The 22,906-nt window shown below is 44.2% G+C and overlaps 1 protein-coding gene across 2 annotated transcripts in view; it reads left to right on the plus strand.

The window, feature by feature from the left end:
* MINPP1 (multiple inositol-polyphosphate phosphatase 1) overlaps positions 1-22,906 on the plus strand; it is a 119,306-nt gene that overhangs the window by 14,742 nt on the left and 81,658 nt on the right. For both annotated transcript variants that reach the window (XM_073548200.1, XM_073548199.1), the window contains exons 4-5: positions 11,728-11,828; positions 19,554-19,687. In XM_073548200.1, the coding sequence (XP_073404301.1) occupies positions 11,728-11,828; positions 19,554-19,687 (235 nt within the window). The remainder of the gene's footprint in view (positions 1-11,727; positions 11,829-19,553; positions 19,688-22,906) is intronic.

A 22,906-nucleotide genomic window follows, 5' to 3' on the forward strand; every position in this document is an offset into this window, starting at 1 on the left:
TCTTAAGGGTGTGTGCACACACTGCGGATTCTGCTGCGGTTCTGCAGCGGATTTGGCCGCTGCGGATCCGCAGCAGTTTTTGCTGCGGTGTACAGTACCATACTATCCTATGGATATTAAAAACCGCAGTGCAGACGGTGCAGATTTTTCCGCGGTTTCTACCGGGAAATGTCACTTAATTAAAATGATGATTTTTCCTAAATTATTATATTTATTTCAAACATTACCACTTCTTTCTGCGGATTCCGCTGCGGTTTGCCATCTTCTCCATTGTGGAGATGAAAAACCACAGGGCAAAACCGCAGGCTAATCCGCTGGTAAAACCGCAGGTCTTTTCACCTGCAGATTTACGTGCGGTTTTTACAAAATCTGCACGGCCAAATCCGCACCCCAAACTGCAGCGTGTGCACGTACCCTAAGATTTCTAAAGCACCGGGTCCAGATGGGTACAGATCGCTTGGAAAACGCTAGCATTCTGCGGAAGGTGAGAATAACACCATTTTTTTTTTTTTTTTACATTCCATCTTTTACTATTGATGCTGCATAGGCGGCCTCAGTAGTAAAAAGTTGGTCACACTCGTCAAACACTATGTTTGACGAGTGTGACCAACCTGTCAATCAATTCTCCAAGCGATGCTACAGATCGCTTGGAAAACGCTAGCATTCTGCAAGCTAATTACGCTTGCAAAATGCTAGTTCTTCCGTGGGAAAATCGCGGAAATTTAAAATGCCATTTTCCCGCTGACTGGAATTCCGGAATTCTCGCGGTAATTTCCGCGAGAGTTCCGGTACGTGTGCACATAGCCTTAGGCCCATGGGTAGGTCCACACCTAGTTGAGTTATTTAATGGAATCATGGAAAAGGGTTATATTCCAGATAGATTTAATGAGGCTTGTATTATTATGCTAAAGCCTGGGAAAGATCCATTGCAGGTGGAGGGATACCGCCCAATCTCACTGCTCAATGTGGAGATGAAAAACCGCAGGGTAAAACCGCAGGTCTTTTCACCTGCAGATTTACCTGCGGTTTTTACAAAATCTGCACGGCCAAATCCGCACCCCAATCTGCAGCGTGTGCACGTACCCTAAGATTTCTAAAGCATCGGGTCCAGATGGGTTTAGTGGAGAATATTATAAGATCTTGGGCTGAGTTCACACGTGGCGTTTTTTTCACGTTTCCGCGGCGGTTTTAACCGCGCGATTTTGCCGCGAAAACGTGAAAAATAAGCATCCCATGCATTCCTATGGGATTCCGCAATGCTGTGCTAATGCTGCGGTTTTTACCGCAGCGGAATCGCTTCGCGGTAAAAACCGCAGCATGCTCATTAATTTGCGGAATCGCGGCGATCCCGCACCCATAGGAATGCATTGTTCCGCTTACTTCCCGCATGTGGCTGTGCACACCGTGCGAAAAGTAAGCAGAACATTTGCGGATGGTACCCACGGTCCGGAGGAGAGGAGACTGTCCTCCGGGCTTTGGGTACCATATCCCTGTAAAAAATAGAATTTAAAAATAAAAAATATTGTTATTCTCGCCCTCCGACGTCCCGCGCAGCCTTCCCGCTTCTCTTCACGCTCTCGTTCCCAGTAGTCCTTTGCGAAAATGCCCGCGATGGCGTCCGTTCTCGCGGGATCGCGAAGTCTCGTGGTCATTCGCGTGACGTCATCGCGAATAACCGCGAGACATCGCGATCCCGCGAGAACGGACGTCATCGCGGGCATTTTCGCAAAGGATTACTGGGAACGGATGCGTGGGACGCCGGAAGGTGAGAATAACACCATTTTTTATTTTTTTTTACATTCCATCTTTTACTATTGATGCTGCATAGGCGGCCTCAGTAGTAAAAAGTTGGTCACACTCGTCAAACACTATGTTTGACGAGTGTGACCAACCTGTCAATCAGTTCTCCAAGCGATGCTACAGATCGCTTGGAAAACGCTAGCATTCTGCAAGCTAATTACGCTTGCAAAATGCTAGTTTTTCCGTGGGAAAATCGCGGAAATTTAAAATGCGATTTTCCCACGGACTGGAATTTCGGAATTCTAGCGGGAATTTCCGCGAGAGTTCCGGTACGTGTGCACATAGCCTTAGGCCCATGGGTAGGTCCACACCTAGTTGAGTTATTTAATGGAATCATGGAAAAGGGTTATATTCCAGATAGATTTAATGAGGCTTGTATTATTATGCTTAAGCCTGGGAAAGATCCATTGCAGGTGGAGGGATACCGCCCAATCTCACTGCTCAATGCAGATTTTAAACTCTTGACAAAAATATTGGCAACTAGAGTACAGCAGATTATTCCTGAGTTTGTACATGGGAAATCGATAACCTATAATATAAGAACAGCAATAGGTACTATATCTAGTTGTAGAGTCAATAAGGGCAAAAGTAACATAGTGGTGGGTCTTGACTCAGATAAGGCCTTTGACAGAGTCTTCTGGAATTATTTGCATAAGTTGTTGGAGCTCAGAGGGTTTGGGTCATGGTTCTGCAATGCTATTGAATTGTTATATAGGGACCCCACATCTAGGCTTTTTATAAACAACACCCTGTCGGTGCCCTTTGCCATTCGGAGGGGCACGAGGCAGGGATGCCCATTGTCTCCATTATTGTTTAATTTATCATTAGATCCCTTGTTGAAAATTCTTCAAAATATGCCGGATTTTCATGGGATTCCTACAGGGAACATGGAAACAAAATTATTGGCTTTTGCTGATGATATTTTATTTATTGCCAACCCAACACAAGCTATCCCAATCAAAGAATTTGGACATCTTACTGGCTTTAAAATAAATTCTAATAAGTCAGAAGCATTAGCAATATTTAGGGCGGGCAGAATAGCTGAGAGCTGGTTCCCCTTTCAATGGAGGAGTGAGTCTATTGGATATCTGGGCATTAGACTCCCAGCGGATCCACATAAATTGTATTGCTTTAATTATAGACCCATTATTAATAAGGTTACTAGTCTCTTCAACTCCTGGAAACATTTTATCTTGTCTTTTACCGGGAAATGTCACTTAATTAAAATGATAATTTTTCCTAAATTATTATATTTATTTCAAACATTACCACTTTATTATCCAAATCAGACATTAACCTATTGAATAGGACATTTCAACAGTTTATATGGGGAGTGGGGGGCCGTACACGCATTGGGTTATGTAAGTTACAACTTCCAAGATCTGAGGGGGGTATTAACTTCCCTGATATTGCTAGGTATAACTTAGCAGCTAACTTGCGATATGTAATAGATAGGATGCAGGGAACATCCCACTTCGCCAATACCTAGAGGGGCAGATTTATCCACATATATCTTTTAATGGCTTTGTTGCATCTGACTAATGAAAAACTCCCTGATGAAATTAGAGATCATCCGATACTTTGGCAAACTATTTTGTCCTGGAGAAGAGGGAGGAAATTGTGTAATTTGGGAGGTAGATTGTCACCATTCCAGCCTTTTCTAGGTAACCTACTATTTTTGAAAGGTAAACCACCTAAAATCTTTGAAATTATGGCACAACAAAAGTGTGTTTTTGGGGTGGATCTATTAGACCAAAGTTTCTCTACAATCGCTTTTGACGAGTTGGTGTCCGGTTATCCTGTATTTGGAGGACGACCTTTCTTATTTTTGCAGGCACGTAGTCTGGTTCTTTGGTTTGTGGCTAGCAGACAGAGAGAGGGTATAGGTGATAAATTGTACACTCTTCTCAGAACGGGTAGTTCTCATTTGATGTCAACTAGCACCATGTATTCCACTCTGCGGAAGGAATGGTCTTGGGATGCTAAAACCTTGGGTCCGGCGAGATGGATAAAGGATATGGAGAGGTTGGAGATATAGTAGAAGCTACTGAGACACAAAGGAAAGTTATTCCATATAATAGTTATACCGATATGGCCATATTATTGCTACATGGGGCTTATATTACCCCGTATGTCCAATCCAAAATGTCTCCTACAGATTCTTATCAATATGTTAAAAGTGGTTTACATAATACTGACATCTACCATCATATGTGGGGTTGCCCCAAAACTGAAAAGTTATGGCGTGATATTCACTCTGAGTTACAACAAATGAGTGGTTTTGAGTTCCCTCTTACCCCGCAATGGGCTATTTTTAATATTCTAGAGGAGACCCCAAGAGTATTACCAAAGCACACCAAGGCCATGTTAGGGATTTGGGCCTCAGCAGTAAGAAAAAGGATATTACATCAATGGTTAAACTCAAATGTTCCGTTAAAATCATTAATATTGACAAAAATTCATTTTCTGTTTAAAATGGACTGGTTGGAAACCTTGACAAAGGCCTGTTTCACACTTCCGTTTTTGACCATCAGTCAAAATCCGCCGTTTTTGCAAAAAAACGGATCCGCCATTTTTTTGGCGGATCCGTTTTTTTCCCCATTGGTTTGCATTACCGGCAGATCTTGACGGATGGCCATCCGTTGGATCCGTTTTTTTGCGGATCCGTCAATTTTTTTGCGTCCGCCGAGATGCCTGGACGGACCATGTAACGTTTTTTGTGCTGCAGGATCCGCATTTTTATAGTGCGCATGCCCGGAGGAATGAAGTCACCCGGAAATTTAACCCTGAAATCATTTCTGGCGGACAGAAAAAATTCTCTCTCTCTCTCCCCTCTCTCTCTCTCTCTCCTTCCCGGGCAGCGGTTCCTTTAAAATTCTTCATTCGGCGGATCCGTCAAAAAAAACGGTCCGGTGGCATCCGTTCACCTCAGTTAACAACGGATCCGCTTTCCGCCATTTTGGCGAATTTTAACTGACACAAAAAAACTGATGTGTGAAACAGGCCTAACAAAGAAAAAGTAACAGAGAAGTTTTTCACCAGATGGTCGTTTCTTCTTCCCTCCTTGGATACAGAGTCTAGGAACAGACTTAGGAAACAATTTGAGAGCACCAGATGGTACTTGCTACAAAGCAATTTAAGGAATCTTTTTAAATGATGACATTTGCAGGAAGGGGAGGGGGGTGGGAAAAGGTGGGATTATGTTTTAATGTCATGAACATACTGTAATTGTTTGTACGCCTTTTCCTTGTTAAATTAATAAAAACAGTTTAAAAAAAAAAAATTGCAAAAAAAGGGCAATCCCACCCTAGGTTTTTTGTTTTGCCTTTTTTGCTAGGTTCACTAAATGCTAAAACTAACCTGCCATTATGATTCTCCAGGTCATTACAAGTTCATAGACCCCAAACCATGTCTAGATTCTTTTTTTTTTTATATATTCTTTATTTAGAAAATTTCAATAATATAACAGGAAAGGAAAATTCCATTTTCCAGAAATGGTAAAAGAAAGAATGAGATCACAAAAACAAACAATCGTAATAGACCACAACAATAACATTACAAGGCTGAGGATTTGCAAACCAAAAGGGTTGTAAGAAGAGTTTAAAAGACATTATCTAAATGGTGAAAAAAAATTCCAAACTTTGCTAAAAAAAAAAAAAAAATTGTGCTATTTTCTGAGACTTGTAGCATCTCCATTTTTTGTGATCTAGGGTTTGGTGAGGAGTTATTTTTTGCAGGCCGAGCAGGCATTTTTATTGATACCATTATGGTGCAGATACGATCTTTTGATTGCTTATTATTGCATTTTAATGCAATGTCGCAGCGACCACAAAAACGTAATTCTGGCATTTTGAATTTTTTTCTCACTAGGCCGTTTAGCGATCAGGTTAATCCTTTTTTTTATTGATACATCTGGCAATTCTGAGCGCGGCGATACCAAATATGTGTATGTGTGATTTTATTTTTATTGTTTTATTTTGAATGGGGCGAAAGGGGGGTGATTTGAACTTTTACATATTACTTTTTATTATGTTTTTAAACACATTTTTTTTTTTTTTTTTTTTACTTTTGGCATTCTTCAATAGTCTCCATACGAGGTTAGAAGCTGGCACAACTCGTTCCGCTCAGCTACATAGAGGCGATGAGCAGATCTTCTCTATGTAGCTGATTTACTGTCTTGCTATGTGCGCCAACCACTGAGTGGCGCTCATATCAATCCGGCACTGACAACCATAGAGGTGTCCAGGAGACTTCGGGTTGTCATGCCGACACACTGGTGACCCGAGATCACGTGATGCGGGTCCCCGGTGTGCGTATTTCCGGCCGGATGCGCGCTTTAAATGCTGCTGTCAGCGTTTGACAGCGGCATTTAACTGGTTAATAGCTGCGGGTGGATCGCGATTCCACCCGCAGCTATTGCCGGCACGTCAGCTGTTTTGAACAGCTGACATGTCCCGGGAAAGATGTGGGCTCACCGCCGGAGCCCACATCAAAGGGAGGGATACCGACATTGGCGTAAATATATGTCCGATGTTGGGAGGGGGTTAATGGATATGGACACCTTAGACATGGAAAAAATACTTTTACATATGATGGTTACCAACTTGCATTAGATTTCATTTTACATTTCTTCACTAATTGTCGGAAATGCTGATTTACAATTTGCATCTTAATCTAAGGTCCATATTTTTCTCTTGAAGTAAATAAGTAATATAGGCTGTATTTGTTGTCCGTGTGCCCCTCCCAGTAATGTAGGCTGGATGCGAGGTTTGTATGTCTCCCCTAGTAATATAGGCTGGATGCAAGATTTGCATGTCTCTGCAAGTAATATAGGCTAGATGCGAGGTTTGCATGTCTCTGCAAGTAATATAGGTTAGATGTGAGGTTTGTATGTCCCTCCCAGTATTATAGGCGGGATGCGAGGTTTGCTTTTCTTTTTCAGTAATATAGGCTGGATGCAAGGTTTGCATATCTCTCCTAGTAATATAGGCTGGATGCGAGATTTGCATGTCTCTGCAAGTAATATAGGCTAGATGCGAGATTTCCGTGTCTCTCCCAGTAATATAGGCTAGATGCGAGGTTTGCATGTCTCTCCCAGTAATATTGTCTGGATGCGAGGTTTGCTTGTCTTTTTGAGTAATATAGGCTGGATGCAAGGTTTGCGTGTCTCTCCTAGTAATATAGGCTGGATGCGAGATTTGCGTATCTCTAACAGTAATATAGGCTGGATGCGAGATTTGCGTATCTCTAACAGTAATATAGGCTGGATGCAAGATTTGCGTGTCTCTCCCAGTAATATAGGCTGGATGCGAGATTTGCGTGTCTCTCCCAGTAATATAAGAGCCAGTGATAAGCGGTCATAAAGGAGCGCTTAGGAAGCAACCCAGGGGCAGACAAGGATGTCAGATCTCCACCGCAGCTTCAGCCGAAAACCTCCAATAGGAGGATAGGAGCAAGGAGAAAGTGTAAAACGGTCTTAGGAGCGCAGGAAGGAGACTCAGACAAGAGATGGGTTTAAACCACAACACGTTTCGACAGAGGATCCTTGTCTGAGTCTCCTTCCCTGAGTCTCCTTCCTGCGCTCCTAAGACCGTTTTCCATTTTCTCATCTCCCAGTAATATAGGCTGGATGCGAGGTGTGCGTGTCTGTCCCAGTAATATAGGCTGGATGCAAGATTTGCATGTGTCTCCCAGTAATACAGTTGTGGCCAAAAGTATTGACACCCCTGCAATTCTGTCAGATAATACTTTCTTCCTGAAAATGATTGCAAACACAAATTCTTTGGTATTATTATCTTCATTTAATTTGTCTTAAATGAAAAAAACAAAAGAGAATGAAGCAAAAAGCAAATCATTGATCATTTCACACACAACTCCAAAAATGGGCCATACAAAAATATTGGCACACTCAGCCTAATACTTGGTTGCACAACCTTTAGCCAAAATAACTGCGACCAACCGCTTCCGGTAACCATCAATGAGTTTCTTACAATGCTCTGCTGGAATTTTAGACCATTCTTCTTTGGCAAACTGCTCCAGGTCCCTGATATTTGAAGGGTGCCTTCTCCAAACTGCCATTTTTAGATCTCTCCACAGGTGTTCTATGGGATTCAGGTCTGGACTCATTGCTGGCCACCTTAGAAGTCTCCAGTGCTTTCTCTCAAACCATTTTCTAGTGCTTTTTGAAGTGTGTTTTAGTGTGTTTTGGGTCATTGTCCTGCTAGAAGACCGATGACCTCTGAGGGAGACCCAGCTTTCTCACACTGGGCCCTACATTATGCTGCAAAATTTGTGGGTAGTCTTCAGACTTCATAATGCCATGCACACGGTCAAGCAGTCCAGTGCCAGAGGCAGCAAAGCAACCCCTAAACATCAGGGAACCTCCGCCATGTTTGACTGTAGGGACTGTGTTTTTTTTTCTTTGAATGCCTCTTTTTTCTCTCCTGTAAACTCTATGTTGATGCCTTTGCCCAAAAAGCTCTACATTTGTCTCATCTGACCAGAGAACTTTCTTCCAAAACGTTTTAGGCTTTTTCAGGTAAGTTTTGGCAAACTCCAGCCTGGCTTTTTTATGTCTCGGGGTAAGAAGTGGGGTCTTCCTGGGTCTCCTACCATACAGTCCCTTTTTATTCAGATGCCGACGGATAGTACGGGTTGACACTGTTGTACCCTCGGACTGCAGGGCAGCTTGAACTTGTTTGGATGTTAGTCGAGGTTCTTTATCCAACATCCGCACAATCTTGCGTTGAAATCTCTTGTCAAGTTTTCTTTTCCGTCCACATCTAGGGAGGTTAGCCACAGTGCCATGGGCTTTAAACTTCTTGATGACACTGCGCATGGTAGACACAGGAACATTCAGGTCTTTGGAGATGGACTTGTAGCCTTGAGATTGCTCATGCTTCCTCACAATTTGGTTTCTCAAGTCCTCAGACAGTTCTTTGGTCTTCTTTCTTTTCTCCATGCTCAATGTGGTACACACAAGGACACAGGACAGAGGTTGAGTCAACTTTAATCCATGTCAACTGGCTGCAAGTGTGATTTAGTTATTGCCAACACCTGTTAGGTGCCACAGGTAAGTTACAGGTGCTGTTAATTACACAAATTAGAGAAGCATCACATGATTTTTCGAACAGTGCCAATACTTTTGTCCACCCTCTTTTTTATGTTTGGTGTGGAATTATATCCAATTTGGCTTTAGGACAATTCTTTTGGTGTTTTTTCATTTAAGACAAATTAAATGAAGATAATAATACCAAAGAATTTGTGTTTGCAATCATTTTCAGGAAGAAACTGAGTATTATCTGACAGAATTGCAGGGGTGTCAATACTTTTGGCCACAACTGTATATGCTGGATGCGAGGTGTGCGTGTCTCTCCCAGTAATATAGGCTAGTTGTGAGATGTGCATTTCTCTTCCAGTATAGGCTGGATGCAAGGTTTGCATGTGTTTCTCAGTAATATAGGCTAGATGTGAGATTTCCATGCTCTCCCAGTAATTCAGTCTTGAAGTGAGTTTTGGGCATATCCAGTGTGCTGCTGTCTTTATTCACTCATATATAGGCACACCTTCTATTCCGCCCCTTTTTCTCTTTTGTTTCCTTTTTTCCATAGCCTGTTTTGTCTGCCTTCTTTGAGACTGTAAATACTTTCCCCCTTTCCACCTCTCCTCCTCCCTTCTAATATCTCTCACTTATAGAAGGGGAAAGAGAGAGAGCCATTCACACTTAGCAAGCTTTCTAATGGATTTGTAACATTTTAGCAGGTCACTCAGCTATATTAGGGGCCAAGGTTTTGTCTACATGAGTAGATAATTGTTACGATGCGATTGTAAATCCTGACTAGCAAACATTGTCATACAAGAGTTTATACAGGATAAGAATCGTGAATGAAATCTTTGACTAGAGATCGTTCTATTCCTTTTTTCTGCCGGTCTAATTTTTAAATGGGCGAATAATCTCCATTTACATTAGACATTCTTCAAAAGAGGAACAAGAATTTTTCCATTCACCTAAACCATTTTCTGCATGATAAACAAACGTTTTTGGACGCATCGTTCGGTCTCTCAATAATAATAATAATAATAATAATAATAATAATAATAATCTTTATTTATATAGCGCCAACATATTCCGCAGCGCTTTACAGTTTCAAAACACAAGTCATAAGTAACAACGTTAACAATACAATAATTAAAGCAAAATAAGACGACCCTGCTCATGAGAGCTTACAGTCTACAATGAGGTGGGGGAGATACAGAGTACAGGTGTGTATTTACAATGAAGGTCCAGCCATCTTGAGGGAGTGAAGGATGGATGGAGATAGTGAATGGGCTACACACGCACACTTACACATACAATGACTTTGATTAGTGAACGTGATAAGCCGCTCTGAACAAGTGTGTTTTGAGGGAGCGCCTGAAGCTATGCAAATTGTAGATAGTCCTAATTTCTTACTTAAGTATCGTGAACGATGTGTCGTTACCGTAAGAATCTGATTATCAGCCATTGTAAATGCCCCTTTAAAGACACATTGCAGCAGCGAAGTGATAGTTGTAATGAAGACTATTTAGAGAGTTGCTTAACTTTGCATTTTAGGAAGCAGATGAAAAATATAACAATTCTGTGTATTATAGAAAAACAAATATTTGCTATCTATAACAGTGATTTCAGATGACAGATCTTATGATCATGTATACACTGATTATTACACTCCATATATTTACAGTATATTCTCTCTGATAAGTATTAGGTATTGGGTCTACGGCCAATTTTCATCCCTGTATATTTGTGTCATGCTTGTGGGTGTGCACCCACTCCGCCATAGACTGGACTTACCCTGGAGCGGCCCGACTAATCAACTGCCTAGTTCTTCACTAGAGCCTCTGATGGTGAGTTTAGGCTTGGCCGCAGGTAGCCGCCAGGTACCACTCCAGGGCAGTTCCTGGTATGGCAGCAGCTGACCCCCAAGGGTTACAGATGCAGGTATGGACTGAGAGTATCAGGTAGGACAGGATCAGTGGCAGTATAAATTCCGGTTCTGACACAATGGCTGGTTCAGACAGGACGGGCTCAGGATCACTGGACAGGCACTGGTACAGAATCACACAACGGGTTCAGGAACATGGAACCGATGATGGACTAGTAGACTGGAGACACACGAGGTACTGAAGCTGCTCATTCACCTCCCTACACGGTGCCTTAAATGCCTATTGCCTCCCAGCTGCAGGCTGGGGACATTCCTGGAGTGCACACACTGCCCCTTTTTAGCCAGAAGACCTGTGCGACATTTGTAGGCCCTGGAACCAGGAAGCGCTGCGGGAGCCACAACAGGAGATGCCGCTGAGTGGCGGTGAGCATGCGAACGTTCCTGCCGGGGTGAAGGAGAGGACCCATGCAGGGACGCCGGTGTTACAACTGGATTGTTAAACACTTGCCAAGAAGATTAAGTTTTCTTTTTTTAAAAAAAAAAAAAAAAATCAGTAAATAAGTATAACTTTTCCAAATACACCTGCAATTCAGACATAAGAGAATGGGAGGGAATATAGGGCATCTGCAAAGAGCATGTATTATTTTTGCACAGGGGTCCTCTTCTGTGTGTGTGTCCACTAATGTCTTTCCCCCAACTCGTGCGCACGGCATGGTCAGTTAATTGATTTAATGTGTCCTGCATTGTCTCCTTGTCACCTGCGGAGGCACTGCAGGAGAATTGCACAGTTACTTTAGAATTCATAGCAGGTTGAAGCCGATTGCTGACAGTCATTGTTTTCTTGTTTATCCTTCAGCATAAAGCACCCAAAGCGGACAACCCCTTTACTATTTCACTTTAGCTTTATGCCTTCAGAACTGCAGAAAAATCCAGTTGGCCCTTACTGTGCTTTTTGCTGATCCACTTCTGTCACAACATAAATGTCTTTATCTCTTTGTTACAGATTTGATACAAGTGGCCTTTTTTACCTGCTCATTTGAACTCGCCATCAACAATGTAGTGAACTCTCCCTGGTGTAGGCTGTTTGATGAGGAAGATGCCAAGGTATGTTACATGGCAGCCACCAATAACCTGGCTGGCACTGATTCTTCGCTATTGTATATGAATATTATAGTGCTTTGCTCCACTGAAACCATATATACACATGTCTGACCTCTTCTTGATGTACTATGTACATTCATGTCTTTTATGTCGAGTCACACACTGAGCCTGCACCTTTCTCTGCAGATGATGGCTGAAGTATTAAGCCATCATCTGCCTCTTATAGCTGTGGGCAGAGTGGAGGTCTGCCCATGGCTGTTAACATGTTAAATGCCACTCTCAATCTCTGACCGCAGCATTTAACATGTGCCGGTAGGGGGGCGCATCATTCCTCGCTCCCTTCAGCAACATTAAAAATAAAACAGAAAAAAAATATATTTGGTATTGCCGCTTTCAGAAAAGTCCGATCTATCAAAATATGAAATAAATTAATCCGATTGGTTACGTATTTTGGCCTCCGCAACATTACAATAAGGTAACGGAACCCCGATGTGCGTTTTGGACCAAACCAGACGTTCGTCAGGGTAAGCGATCAAAACATTGTATCTACCCCAAATGGTATCAGTAAAAACATCGGCTAAGGGGGCAAAAAATAAGCCCCCACAGAGCTCCAGATCCCGAAAATGGAAATTGTTAGGGTGACAAAAGCATATTTGTTTAATTTTTTTTTTTTTAAACAAATTTCCACACTTTTTTTTTTTCAACATTTAAAGAAAACCTATACGTTCGGTATCTGTATACTTGTATCATATTGCCAGATTATAGAAAAGGAATTTTGTCGAGTCCCAAAATAAATAAAATCCTCAATTTATTTCAATTCATATAAAAGATCATACAGGTTGGGGATACTACATCTCTGGGTATCTTTTATATGAATTGAAATAAATTGAGGATTTTATTTATTTTGGGACTCGACAAAATTCCTTTTCTATGATAAGCCGCAAGTCACGACTATTGGCTGGAGACCCATTACATGGCAACACGGACTGAATTATACTATAGGACACGGTGAGGCTATCTTCTTGGTTCATTTTATATTGCCAGGTTAGTTTTACTATATAGTGAACATGGTATGTGTAAAAAAAAAAAAAAAAAATTGTGGAATTGCACTTTTTTTTACAATTGTAACACACTTGGATTTTTTTTTCCCCACTTTCCAGAACATGATAAAATGGGTGCAAAATAAACAGGCACTCATACAGATTTGTGGTTGGAAAATAAAAATATATGGCTTTTTGGAGAAGAGGAGGGAAAAAAAGCGGAAAATAGCCCGGTCGAGAAGGGGTTAAAGATGTTTTATGAGGATATGTTGCAAAATATGGTGAATTTATTTACAATGAATTTGTCCATAGATAACGGCTGTAAATATAAGGTTTCGGTCCTCATGGACCTTTATCACATAAATGCTGTATTGTTGTGGTGGAGAGTGAGTAATAGCTATTCACTAGGGCCAGTGAAAATTATACAGACTGAAGCTAAAAAAAGGTGTAGGAGAGTCTACGCTGGGGTATGGTGGCAAGAGCCACTGTCACTGGCCCTAGTGAGCACCTGTTACTCACTCTCCACCACAACAAAACACATTTATCTGATAAAGGTCCATGTGGACCGAAACATTGTATCTACCAGCTGTTATCTAAGGACTTATTCATTGAGAATGCGCTAATAGCTTTGTGGCCAGTGGTCACATGTGTGAGTGAATATAATTTACTAAACAAGACAATGGGCCCAATTCATCACAGCTTTTGTCCGAGTATTGTGGGGTAAAAAGCTTTAAAAAGTAACACAATTTTGGCACAATTAGAGGCTGCGCTAAACTTTTGAGCTTTTTGGCATTCTCGCATCATTTTTGTCCCCCAGTGGATGGGATAGTGGCATGGTGATTGACGCTCGTCACATCCATGGTGAACAGAGCGACTGTTTTCACTATGTCACACATTTTACTTCAGCAGTGACTGGAGTAGGATTTGTAGCAAGGTGCACACGGAGGTGCATAACACTAGTCTGACGCGGATTCATTTTTCACCCACTCCTGGTTTTATCTTACAAATACTAAAGTAAAATACTGAATGTGTGAACGTGACCTAAACAGTCTGTAGTTGTCAGCTGCACATTGGCCGAGTGTGCGATTTAAAAAATAGTATTTACTCATCGATCCTCCACCACCGACATTGTCAGCGCCTCTCATATACAATGGATAAAGATCACCAGCTCTCCTGTCTTGGCTCATGGTGGTGCGTGGAGGCTCGGATTCCGTGTAGCCACACGTGAAGCAATCCAAAAAGAAGAAAAAATCCAGCTTCCAAATATGCAAAAATGTATTAAAGGCATAAGAACAGAGATACACGGACAAGCCACATCACTGCGGAGTAGCAATAGCAACGCGTTTCGAACAATATGTTCTTTTTCCAAGCTTACTACTACCCCTAATATCCCACATCATCCCGTCAGAGCCACCAGACTACTACCCCTAATATAACACATCATCCCGTCAGCCTGGGGTCAGAACCAGAGCGCTGAGTGGATTTGCCCTGACTTCCATACAAATGATCCCTTTAATAGAAGCCTCGGGTGAGAATCAGAGTGCTGAGGGATTTACCCTAACTTCCATACCGGAGATCCATTTAAGAGAGGCTTGGGGTCAAAATCACAGCGCAGAGTGTAATTGCCCTAACTTCCATACCAATGATCCCTTTAATAGAATCCTGGGGTCAGAATCAGAGCGCTGAGGGATTTGCCCCAACTTCCATACAGGAGATCCCTTTAAGAGAGCCTGGGGTCAGTACCAGAGCATTTGAAGGCAATTGCCCTGACTTCCATACCGGGGATCCCTTTAATAGAAGCCTGGGGTCAGAATCAGAGCACTGAGGGATTTGCTCTAACTTCCATACCGGAGATCCCTTTAAGAGAGGCCTGGAGTCAGTACCAAAGCGCAGAGTGGATTTGCCCTCACTTCCATACCAGGGATCCCTTTAAGAGGGGCCTGGGGTCAGAACCAGAGTGCTTAGTGAAATTGTCCTAACTTCCATACCAATGATCCCTTTAAGAGACCCTGGGGTCAGAAACACAGAGCTGAGTGGAACGGTCCTAACTTCCATACCGAGGATCCCTTTAAGAGAGGCCTGGGGTCAGAACCAGAGCGCTGGATGGATTTGCCGTGACTTCCATACCAGAGATCCCTTTAAGAGGGAAGTTGTGCCTATAGGAAGGAGGATGTGTTTATGGGCACGGGAGTGGGGATTCATTTCTGTAATGTGCTCTCTGCTCTTTTCTGGGGGGCAGACAATGGCTGGGAGCTTATGTTTCCGGGGATGCTAGATTTCTACCACCATGTCAGTGTCTGCTGAGGTGTTGTCTGGAGTGAGAAAGCTGTTGCTTATAGCAACCAATCACAGATCAGCTTCTTTTGAACAGCTCTGGTGAAATGAAAGATGCTTTGTGATTGGTTGATATGAGTAACAGTTTTCTTTGCAACCAATCACAGCTCAGCTTCTTTTAAACAGCTCTGGTGAAATGAAAGATGCTTCGTGATTGGTTGGTGATACACACATACAGTGGGGAAAAAAGTATTTAGTCAGTCAGCAATAGTGCAAGTTCCACCACTTAAAAAGATGAGAGGCGTCTGTAATTTACATCATAGGTAGACCTCAACTATGGGAGACAAACTGAGAAAAAAAAATCCAGAAAATCACATTGTCTGTTTTGTTTTCATTTTATTTGCATATTATGGTGGAAAATAAGTATTTGGTCAGAACAAAATTTCATCTCAATACTTTGTGATATATCCTTTGTTGGCAATGACAGAGGTCAAACGTTTTCTGTAAGTCTTCACAAGGTTGCCACACACTGTTGTTGGTATGTTGGCCCATTCCTCCATGCAGATCTCCTCTAGAGCAGTGATGTTTTTGGCTTTTCGCTTGGCAACACGGACTTTCAACTCCCTCCAAAGGTTTTCTATAGGGTTGAGATCTGGAGATTGGCTAGGCCACTCCAGGACCTTGAAATGCTTCTTACGAAGCCACTCCTTCGTTGCCCTGGCGGTGTGCTTTGGATCATTGTCATGTTGAAAGACCCAGCCACGTTTCATCTTCAATGCCCTTGCTGATGGAAGGAGGTTTGCACTCAAAATCTCACGATACATGGCCCCATTCATTCTTTCATGTACCCGGATCAGTCGTCCTGGCCCCTTTGCAGAGAAACAGCCCCAAAGCATGATGTTTCCACCACCATGCTTTGCAGTAGGTATGGTGTTTGATGGATGCAACTCAGTATTCTTTTTCCTCCAAACACGACAAGTTGTGTTTCTACCAAACAGTTCCAGTTTGGTTTCATCAGAACATAGGACATTCTCCCAAAACTCCTCTGGATCATCCAAATGCTCTCTAGCAAACTTCAGACGGGCCCGGACATGTACAGGCTTAAGCAGTGGGACACGTCTGGCACTGCAGGATCTGAGTCCATGGTGGCGTAGTGTGTTACTTATGGTAGGCCTTGTTACATTGGTCCCAGCTCTCTGCAGTTCATTCACTAGGTCCCCCCGCATGGTTCTGGGATTTTTGCTCACCGTTCTTGTGATCATTCTGACCCCACAGGGTGGGATTTTGCGTGGAGCACCAGATCGAGGGAGATTATCAGTGGTCTTGTATGTCTTCCATTTTCTAATTATTGCTCCCACAGTTGATTTCTTCACTCCAAGCTGGTTGGCTATTGCAGATTCAGTCTTCCCAGCCTGGTGCAGGGCTACAATTTTGTTTCTGGTGTCCTTTGAAAGCTCTTTGGTCTTCACCATAGTGGAGTTTGGAGTCAGACTGTTTGAGGGTGTGCACAGGTGTCTTTTTATACTGATAACAAGTTTAAACAGGTGCCATTACTATAGGTAATGAGTGGAGGAAAGAGGAGACTCTTAAAGAAGAAGTTACAGGTCTGTGAGCGCCAGAAATCTTGATTGCTTGTTTCTGACCAAATACTTATTTTCCACCATAATATGCAAATAAAATGAAAACAAAACAGACAATGTGATTTTCTGGATTTTTTTTTCTCAGTTTGTCTCCCATAGTTGAGGTCTACCTATGATGTAAATTACAGACGCCTCTCATCTTTTTAAGTGGTGGAACTTGCACTATTGCTGACTGACTAAATACTTTTTTTCCCCACTGTACATACATTCAATTTTATATATATAGACTAGCTATGAACCCGTTCTACGCCTGGGTGGCAAGCATTTTTATTGGTATATGGTCTCCCATCCTGCTATGTGCTGCCACCCTCCTATCCTGGTACGCATGCCACCCCTCATTCCTATCCTGGTATGCATGGTACCCTCACCCCCCTCCAATCCTGGTATGCATGGAACCCCATTCTTCATCCTGGTATGCATGGTCCCCCCACCCCCCAAACCTGGTAGGCATGGACCCCATAGCCCCTATCCTGGTATGCATGGTCCCCTCATCCCCCAATTCTAGTATGCATGGCCCCCTCATCCCCCAATCCTGATATGCATGGTACCCCTCATCCCCCATTCCTGGTATGCATGGTACCCCTCATCCTCCAATCCTGGTATGTATGGTACCCCTCACCCCCTATTCTGGTATGTATGGTCCCCTCACCCCCTATCCTGGTATGCATAGTACCCCTCATCCCCCAATCCTGGTATGCATGGTCCTCTCACCCCCCAATCCATCCTGGTATGCATGTTACTCCCTCATCCCTATCCTGGTATGCATGGTCCCCTCACCCCCTATCCTGGTATGTATGGTCCCCTCACCCCCTATCCTGGTATGCATGGTACCCCTCATCCCCCAATCCTGGTATGAATGGTAACCCTCATCCCCCAATCCTGGTATGCATGGTACCCCTCATCCCCCAATCCTGGCATGAATGGTACCCCTCATCCCCCAATCCTGGCATGAATGGTACCCCTCATCCCCCAATCCTGGCATGAATGGTACCCCTCATCCCCCAATCCTGGTATGAATGGTAACCCTCATCCCCCAATCCTGGCATGAATGGTACCCCTCATCCCCCAATCCTGGCATGAATGGTACCCCTCATCCCCCAATCCTGGTATGAATGGTAACCCTCATCCCCCAATCCTGGCATGAATGGTACCCCCCATCCCCCAATCCTGGTATGCATGGTACCCCTCACCCCCTGTCCTGGTATGCATGGTCCTCTCATACCCCAATCCTGGTGTGCATGGTACCGCTCATCCCCCAATCCTGGTATGCATGGTACCCCTCATCCCCCATTCCTGGTATGTATAGTCCCCTCACCCCCCCCCCCATCCTGGTATGCATGGTACCCCTCATCTCCCAATCCTGGTATGCATGGCCCCCTCACCCCCCAATCCTGATATGCATGGTCCTCTCACCTCCCCCCTATCCTGGTATGCATGGTACCCCTCATCCCCCAATCCTGGTATGGATGGCCCCCTCACCCCCCAATCCTGGTATACATGGTCCTCTCACCCCCCCTATCCTGGTATGCATGGTACCCCTCATCACCCCTATCCTGGTATGCATGGCCCTCTCACCCCCCTATCCTGGTATGCATGGTTCTCTCACCCCCCCTATCCTGGCATGCATGGTCCTCTCACCCCCCTATCCTGGTATGCATGGTCCTCTCACCCCCCCTATCCTGGTATGCATGGTACCCCTCATCACCCCTATCCTGGTATGCATGGCCCTCTCACCCCCCTATCCTGGTATGCATGGTTCTCTCACCCCCCCTATCCTGGCATGCATGGCCCTCTCACCCCCCTATTCTGGTATGCATGGTTCTCTCACCCCCCCTATCCTGGCATGCATGGTCCTCTCACCCCCCTATCCTGGTATGCATGGTCCTCTCACCCCCTTATCCTGGTATGCATGGTACCCCTCACTCCTATTAATACTACACACATACAAAAAAAAAAAGCAAAAAAACATTTATACTCACCCTTCTTTCCTGTGCTCCAGTTCTGTCACGCTCTGCTGGAGGCCGGGGCAGGAGTGCGTCCGGAATCGCGCATGCCCATAGCTCTGTCCGGCGCCATATTGCTGAAGACACACTGCAAGTGTGTGTCCAGTAAAATGGCGCCAGATCGCGCTATGCGCATGCGCGATTCCGGCCGCACTCCTCCCGGTCTCCTGCCCCGATGAGAAGCGCCGCGGCAACGCTCCTCTCGGTCAGGTAAGTATGTAAGTATGGCGTCGGAGATGGAGGTGTGCAGTGTGTACGGAACCGCCATCTCCGGCGCCATACACACTCCTCACCGCTGACTGCCTCACTCTGTCTGGAGCCAGACTGCGCAGGCGTGTTGCGTTTGCGCAGTCTATAAAGGCTTCGGACAGAGTGAGGCTTACAGCGTTATATTATAGATTGCTATAAGCCAGAAATAATGGCATAAAACGTGAAGAGTGCTTATAGCTGTGCTGAGATATTGCTATTGAAAAGGCTCTCGGAGCTCGACATCAGACACTGGTCAGTGGGATCGGAGTTGTAAGTTCTTGTAAGTTCCTCTTGGACTGTAAGTGGGCTCCTAGCTGCCATGTACTATGGTCCTTATTGGGCTCTGGGGTCCGGTAGTGACTATCAGTGCGCTCTCCCTGGTGGGCGCCCGCTAATGACACTTGCTCTGCTCCTCACAATTGTGCCACTTCTTCCCATGGTCACTAGCCATTGAGTTGCCATATTCCGGCATTGCTGAATATATGTTGCATTTACCCATCCTGTCTCTCTTCTCACACGTAGATCCTGGAATACCTCAATGACCTGAAGCAATATTGGAAGCGGGGCTATGGATATGATATCAACAGCCGCTCGAGCTGTAACCTATTCCAGCATATCTTCCAGCACTTAGACACTGCGGTCTCTGAAAGTAAAAGGTATTGTCGTGCAGCCGGCAGCTGATTTCTTGTCCTAACCGCGGGGTGTAATCTCTTTTATAATGCTGTTTTGATTACTTCCTAATTTGTTTTGCTTTTTCCTATTACTAGATTACATTTTTTTTTTCCTTTACACATTTGGATAACAAACCTTATACTGATCCCGGAGTACACTGTTTCTCTTGGCTTATTTGTATTACTAACCCTCTGATTATACCTTAATAGCTAGATATTTCTTGGCAGACACCAGGCATGGAGTAATCACATGTGCCATTAGCAGAGCTGCATTTCTCAAGACGCAGGTATCCTCAGCATACTTTTTTTTTAACTTTAGAGGAAACATAGTAGACGGTATTTATTTCTATACAGTGGTGCGATGGAAGTATAATGCACTGGATACATTTTGTAATATTGGAGACATACAGTATGTCACTATATGACTGCAATGCAATGCTGTGTGACCGGAGGTGTACATTGGAAATACTCCAGAAGTATGTGTCTATAAGAAGGGAAGAGCTGGCATTAATTGAGCCTCGGCCAAGTAGTGTTTTCTGCTTAAAGAAATTAAATGAATGCCTCATTCAGACATCCACAGATGCAACACACACCCATTATAATCTATGGTATTGTTCACATGGCCATGTTCTTCGCAGTCCGTGCAAAACACACAGAGGCATGTTAGTTTTTTTTGTTTTTTTTTGTCAGCACCGGTAAAAAGGCCTATACAAGTCTTGAGTCCACAAAAAACACATGCAGCACATGGATGGCGTCTGTGTGGCCTTTATGTGCTGTCTGTGTTTAACATTGTGAAGTATAGGAGAAGCTTTGGAATTTTATTTATTTCTTTATTCATCCATTAAAAACACTAATGAAAAACACTAGTACAGGTACAATTTTTTCACATTCGTGCTTAAGTTATATACAGTGTGAGCCCACACAGCACCCCCCGTATATACAGGATTTTCCCCTGCACAGCCCATTATATACTGTATGAGCCCACACAGCACCCCCTACATACAGTATGAGCCCACACAGCACCCCCCTATATACAGGATGTTCCCCTGCACAGCCGATTATATACAGTATGAGCCCATACAGCACCCCCCGTATATACAGGATGTTCCCCTGCACAGCCGATTATATACCTGTATGAGCCCACACAGCACCCCCCCTATATACAGGATGTTCCCCTGCACAGCCGATTATATACAGTATGAGACCACACACAGCCGCAGCCCCTCCTATATACAGTATGACCCCACACACAGCCCCCTAGACACAGGGTGAGCCTACACATAGCCCATCTATATACAGTATGAGCCCCATATATATATAGTGTTGAACCTGCACCTAGCCTCTCTGTATACAGAATGAGCCCCTATATATCCCCCACTATATACAGTGGGGGTAGCCTCCTATATACACTAAGAGCCCGCATAGCATCTCTATATACGGTATGAGACCCCGCATAGCACACATCCCATACACAGATGAAAAAATAAAAAAAACAACACATGCCCTCCTCTCTCCATCTCCCGGTGCTCTGCTCCAGTGTCCGGTGCTCAGATGTGATGTAATGATGTCAGTGCTTTCTGCGTCCTGAGGGTGTAGATAACAGTGGTATTGGGACAAGGGCTGCGGGTGGGTAAGGGCAAGGGTATGATGCGGCCCACATGTTTTCAGCCCTTCGGCTGTCTCGGTCCGTGTAAGGACGTCGGCCCGTATTAGGACGTGTAAGGATTTGCTGAGTGCAGTTTTTGAGTTAATTAACTGCTCAAAACATTAACCTCCCTACTCTTGAGAAGTGCAATTACAGTCTAAGGTGTAACCATTTTGATACCTAACATTCATATCGAGTGATGCCTACTGACTATGCCATCAGAGGGTCGCACTGTATTTTGGATATTGGTGGAATATAGTAGTTGTGGGGACTATAACTAACTAATCTTTATCTCTAGATATGTGATTTCTCAGACATCCCAGTATTTTCTAGCATATCATTCTTACTCGCTGTCCCTTAAAACAACCTATGAGCTCACGATACAGCGTGTTCCCCAAATGTGTCAGATCTGAGAGATTCTTGGTCTGTGATGTTTTGTATTTCTATCTCATGTCCCCAGATGCTATAAACCTGCAGGTATAGAGTTAATCTGCTGGTTAATGGCGTCGTAATGCTGATCGTCCCCCTTACTGAATGTGCAGCTCTTAGGAGAAAATTAACTTTCTTTCTCCCTGGAGATGCTTGCTTTCCGTCATCCCGGCGTGACCAGAGCGAATACAGTCACACTTGGATTGTCAGCTCACTCTGCAATTCATCTGCGCAAAGCAAGCTGTCAATCAAAGTGCCGGTTTACAGCCGCCGCTCACAATGCTATGGGCGGTGCCTGTTGTAGCTCTGTTATGCCTCAATGAACTAGCGCCCCCCACAGGAGAAATGCTTACTTCCCCCCAGTAGACGGGCTGTCAGATGTAACACGGTGGAAGCCATAATGGATAATTCAGGAATACAGTACACAGTGATAAAGTATATTGGTACATGGTAACTCGTTTTCATCCTTCCTAACTGTAAGCTAATGCTGCCCATACACATTAGATGGCTGTCGGCCGAACTATCGTTTGGGTAACTGCTGTCTCTCCTGACTCCAACATACAGAAGAGCACTTGAATCCGCTGAGCTCTTGTGTTCTCTCTGAGACAGCCGCTGTCAGCATCATGTGGCAGTGGCTTATCTCCCCACCAAACAAAAGGATTAGGTGATTGAATATAGGCCCCTTTACATTTAGCGATGCACCAGCTATCCGACCAGCGATCCGACTCGGTCAGGATCGCTGGTGCATCGCTAAATGATCGCTAGTGAGCTTCCACACAGGAAGATCTCACAGCGATGCAGCAGCGATCTAGCGGTCGTTACTTACCTTTCACACACAGCGATCCTGACGTCCTCCCGCCCGCCTCCACGCGTTGCTTGTCGTCACAGCAGGAAGCTGACGACGAGAAATGGAGCCGGACATTCTCGCGCGATCAGCGATGGACAGCGGGGGAGCCGGTCGGAGGTAAGTATCACACAAAGCGAAATCGCTATAACGTCACAAAATCGTTGACATAGCGATATCGCTATGTGTAAAACCCCCTTTAGAGCCGCATGATCCTTATGCCCCTGGCACAATCTCAGGACAGTCCGGAGACCCCCATACACATTAGATGGTCCGATCCCAACAA

The sequence above is a fragment of the Dendrobates tinctorius genome, unplaced genomic scaffold (assembly GCF_039654945.1).
Source record: "Dendrobates tinctorius isolate UK_male_01 unplaced genomic scaffold, ASM3965494v1 ptg000156l, whole genome shotgun sequence".
NCBI lineage: Eukaryota > Metazoa > Chordata > Amphibia > Anura > Dendrobatidae > Dendrobates > Dendrobates tinctorius.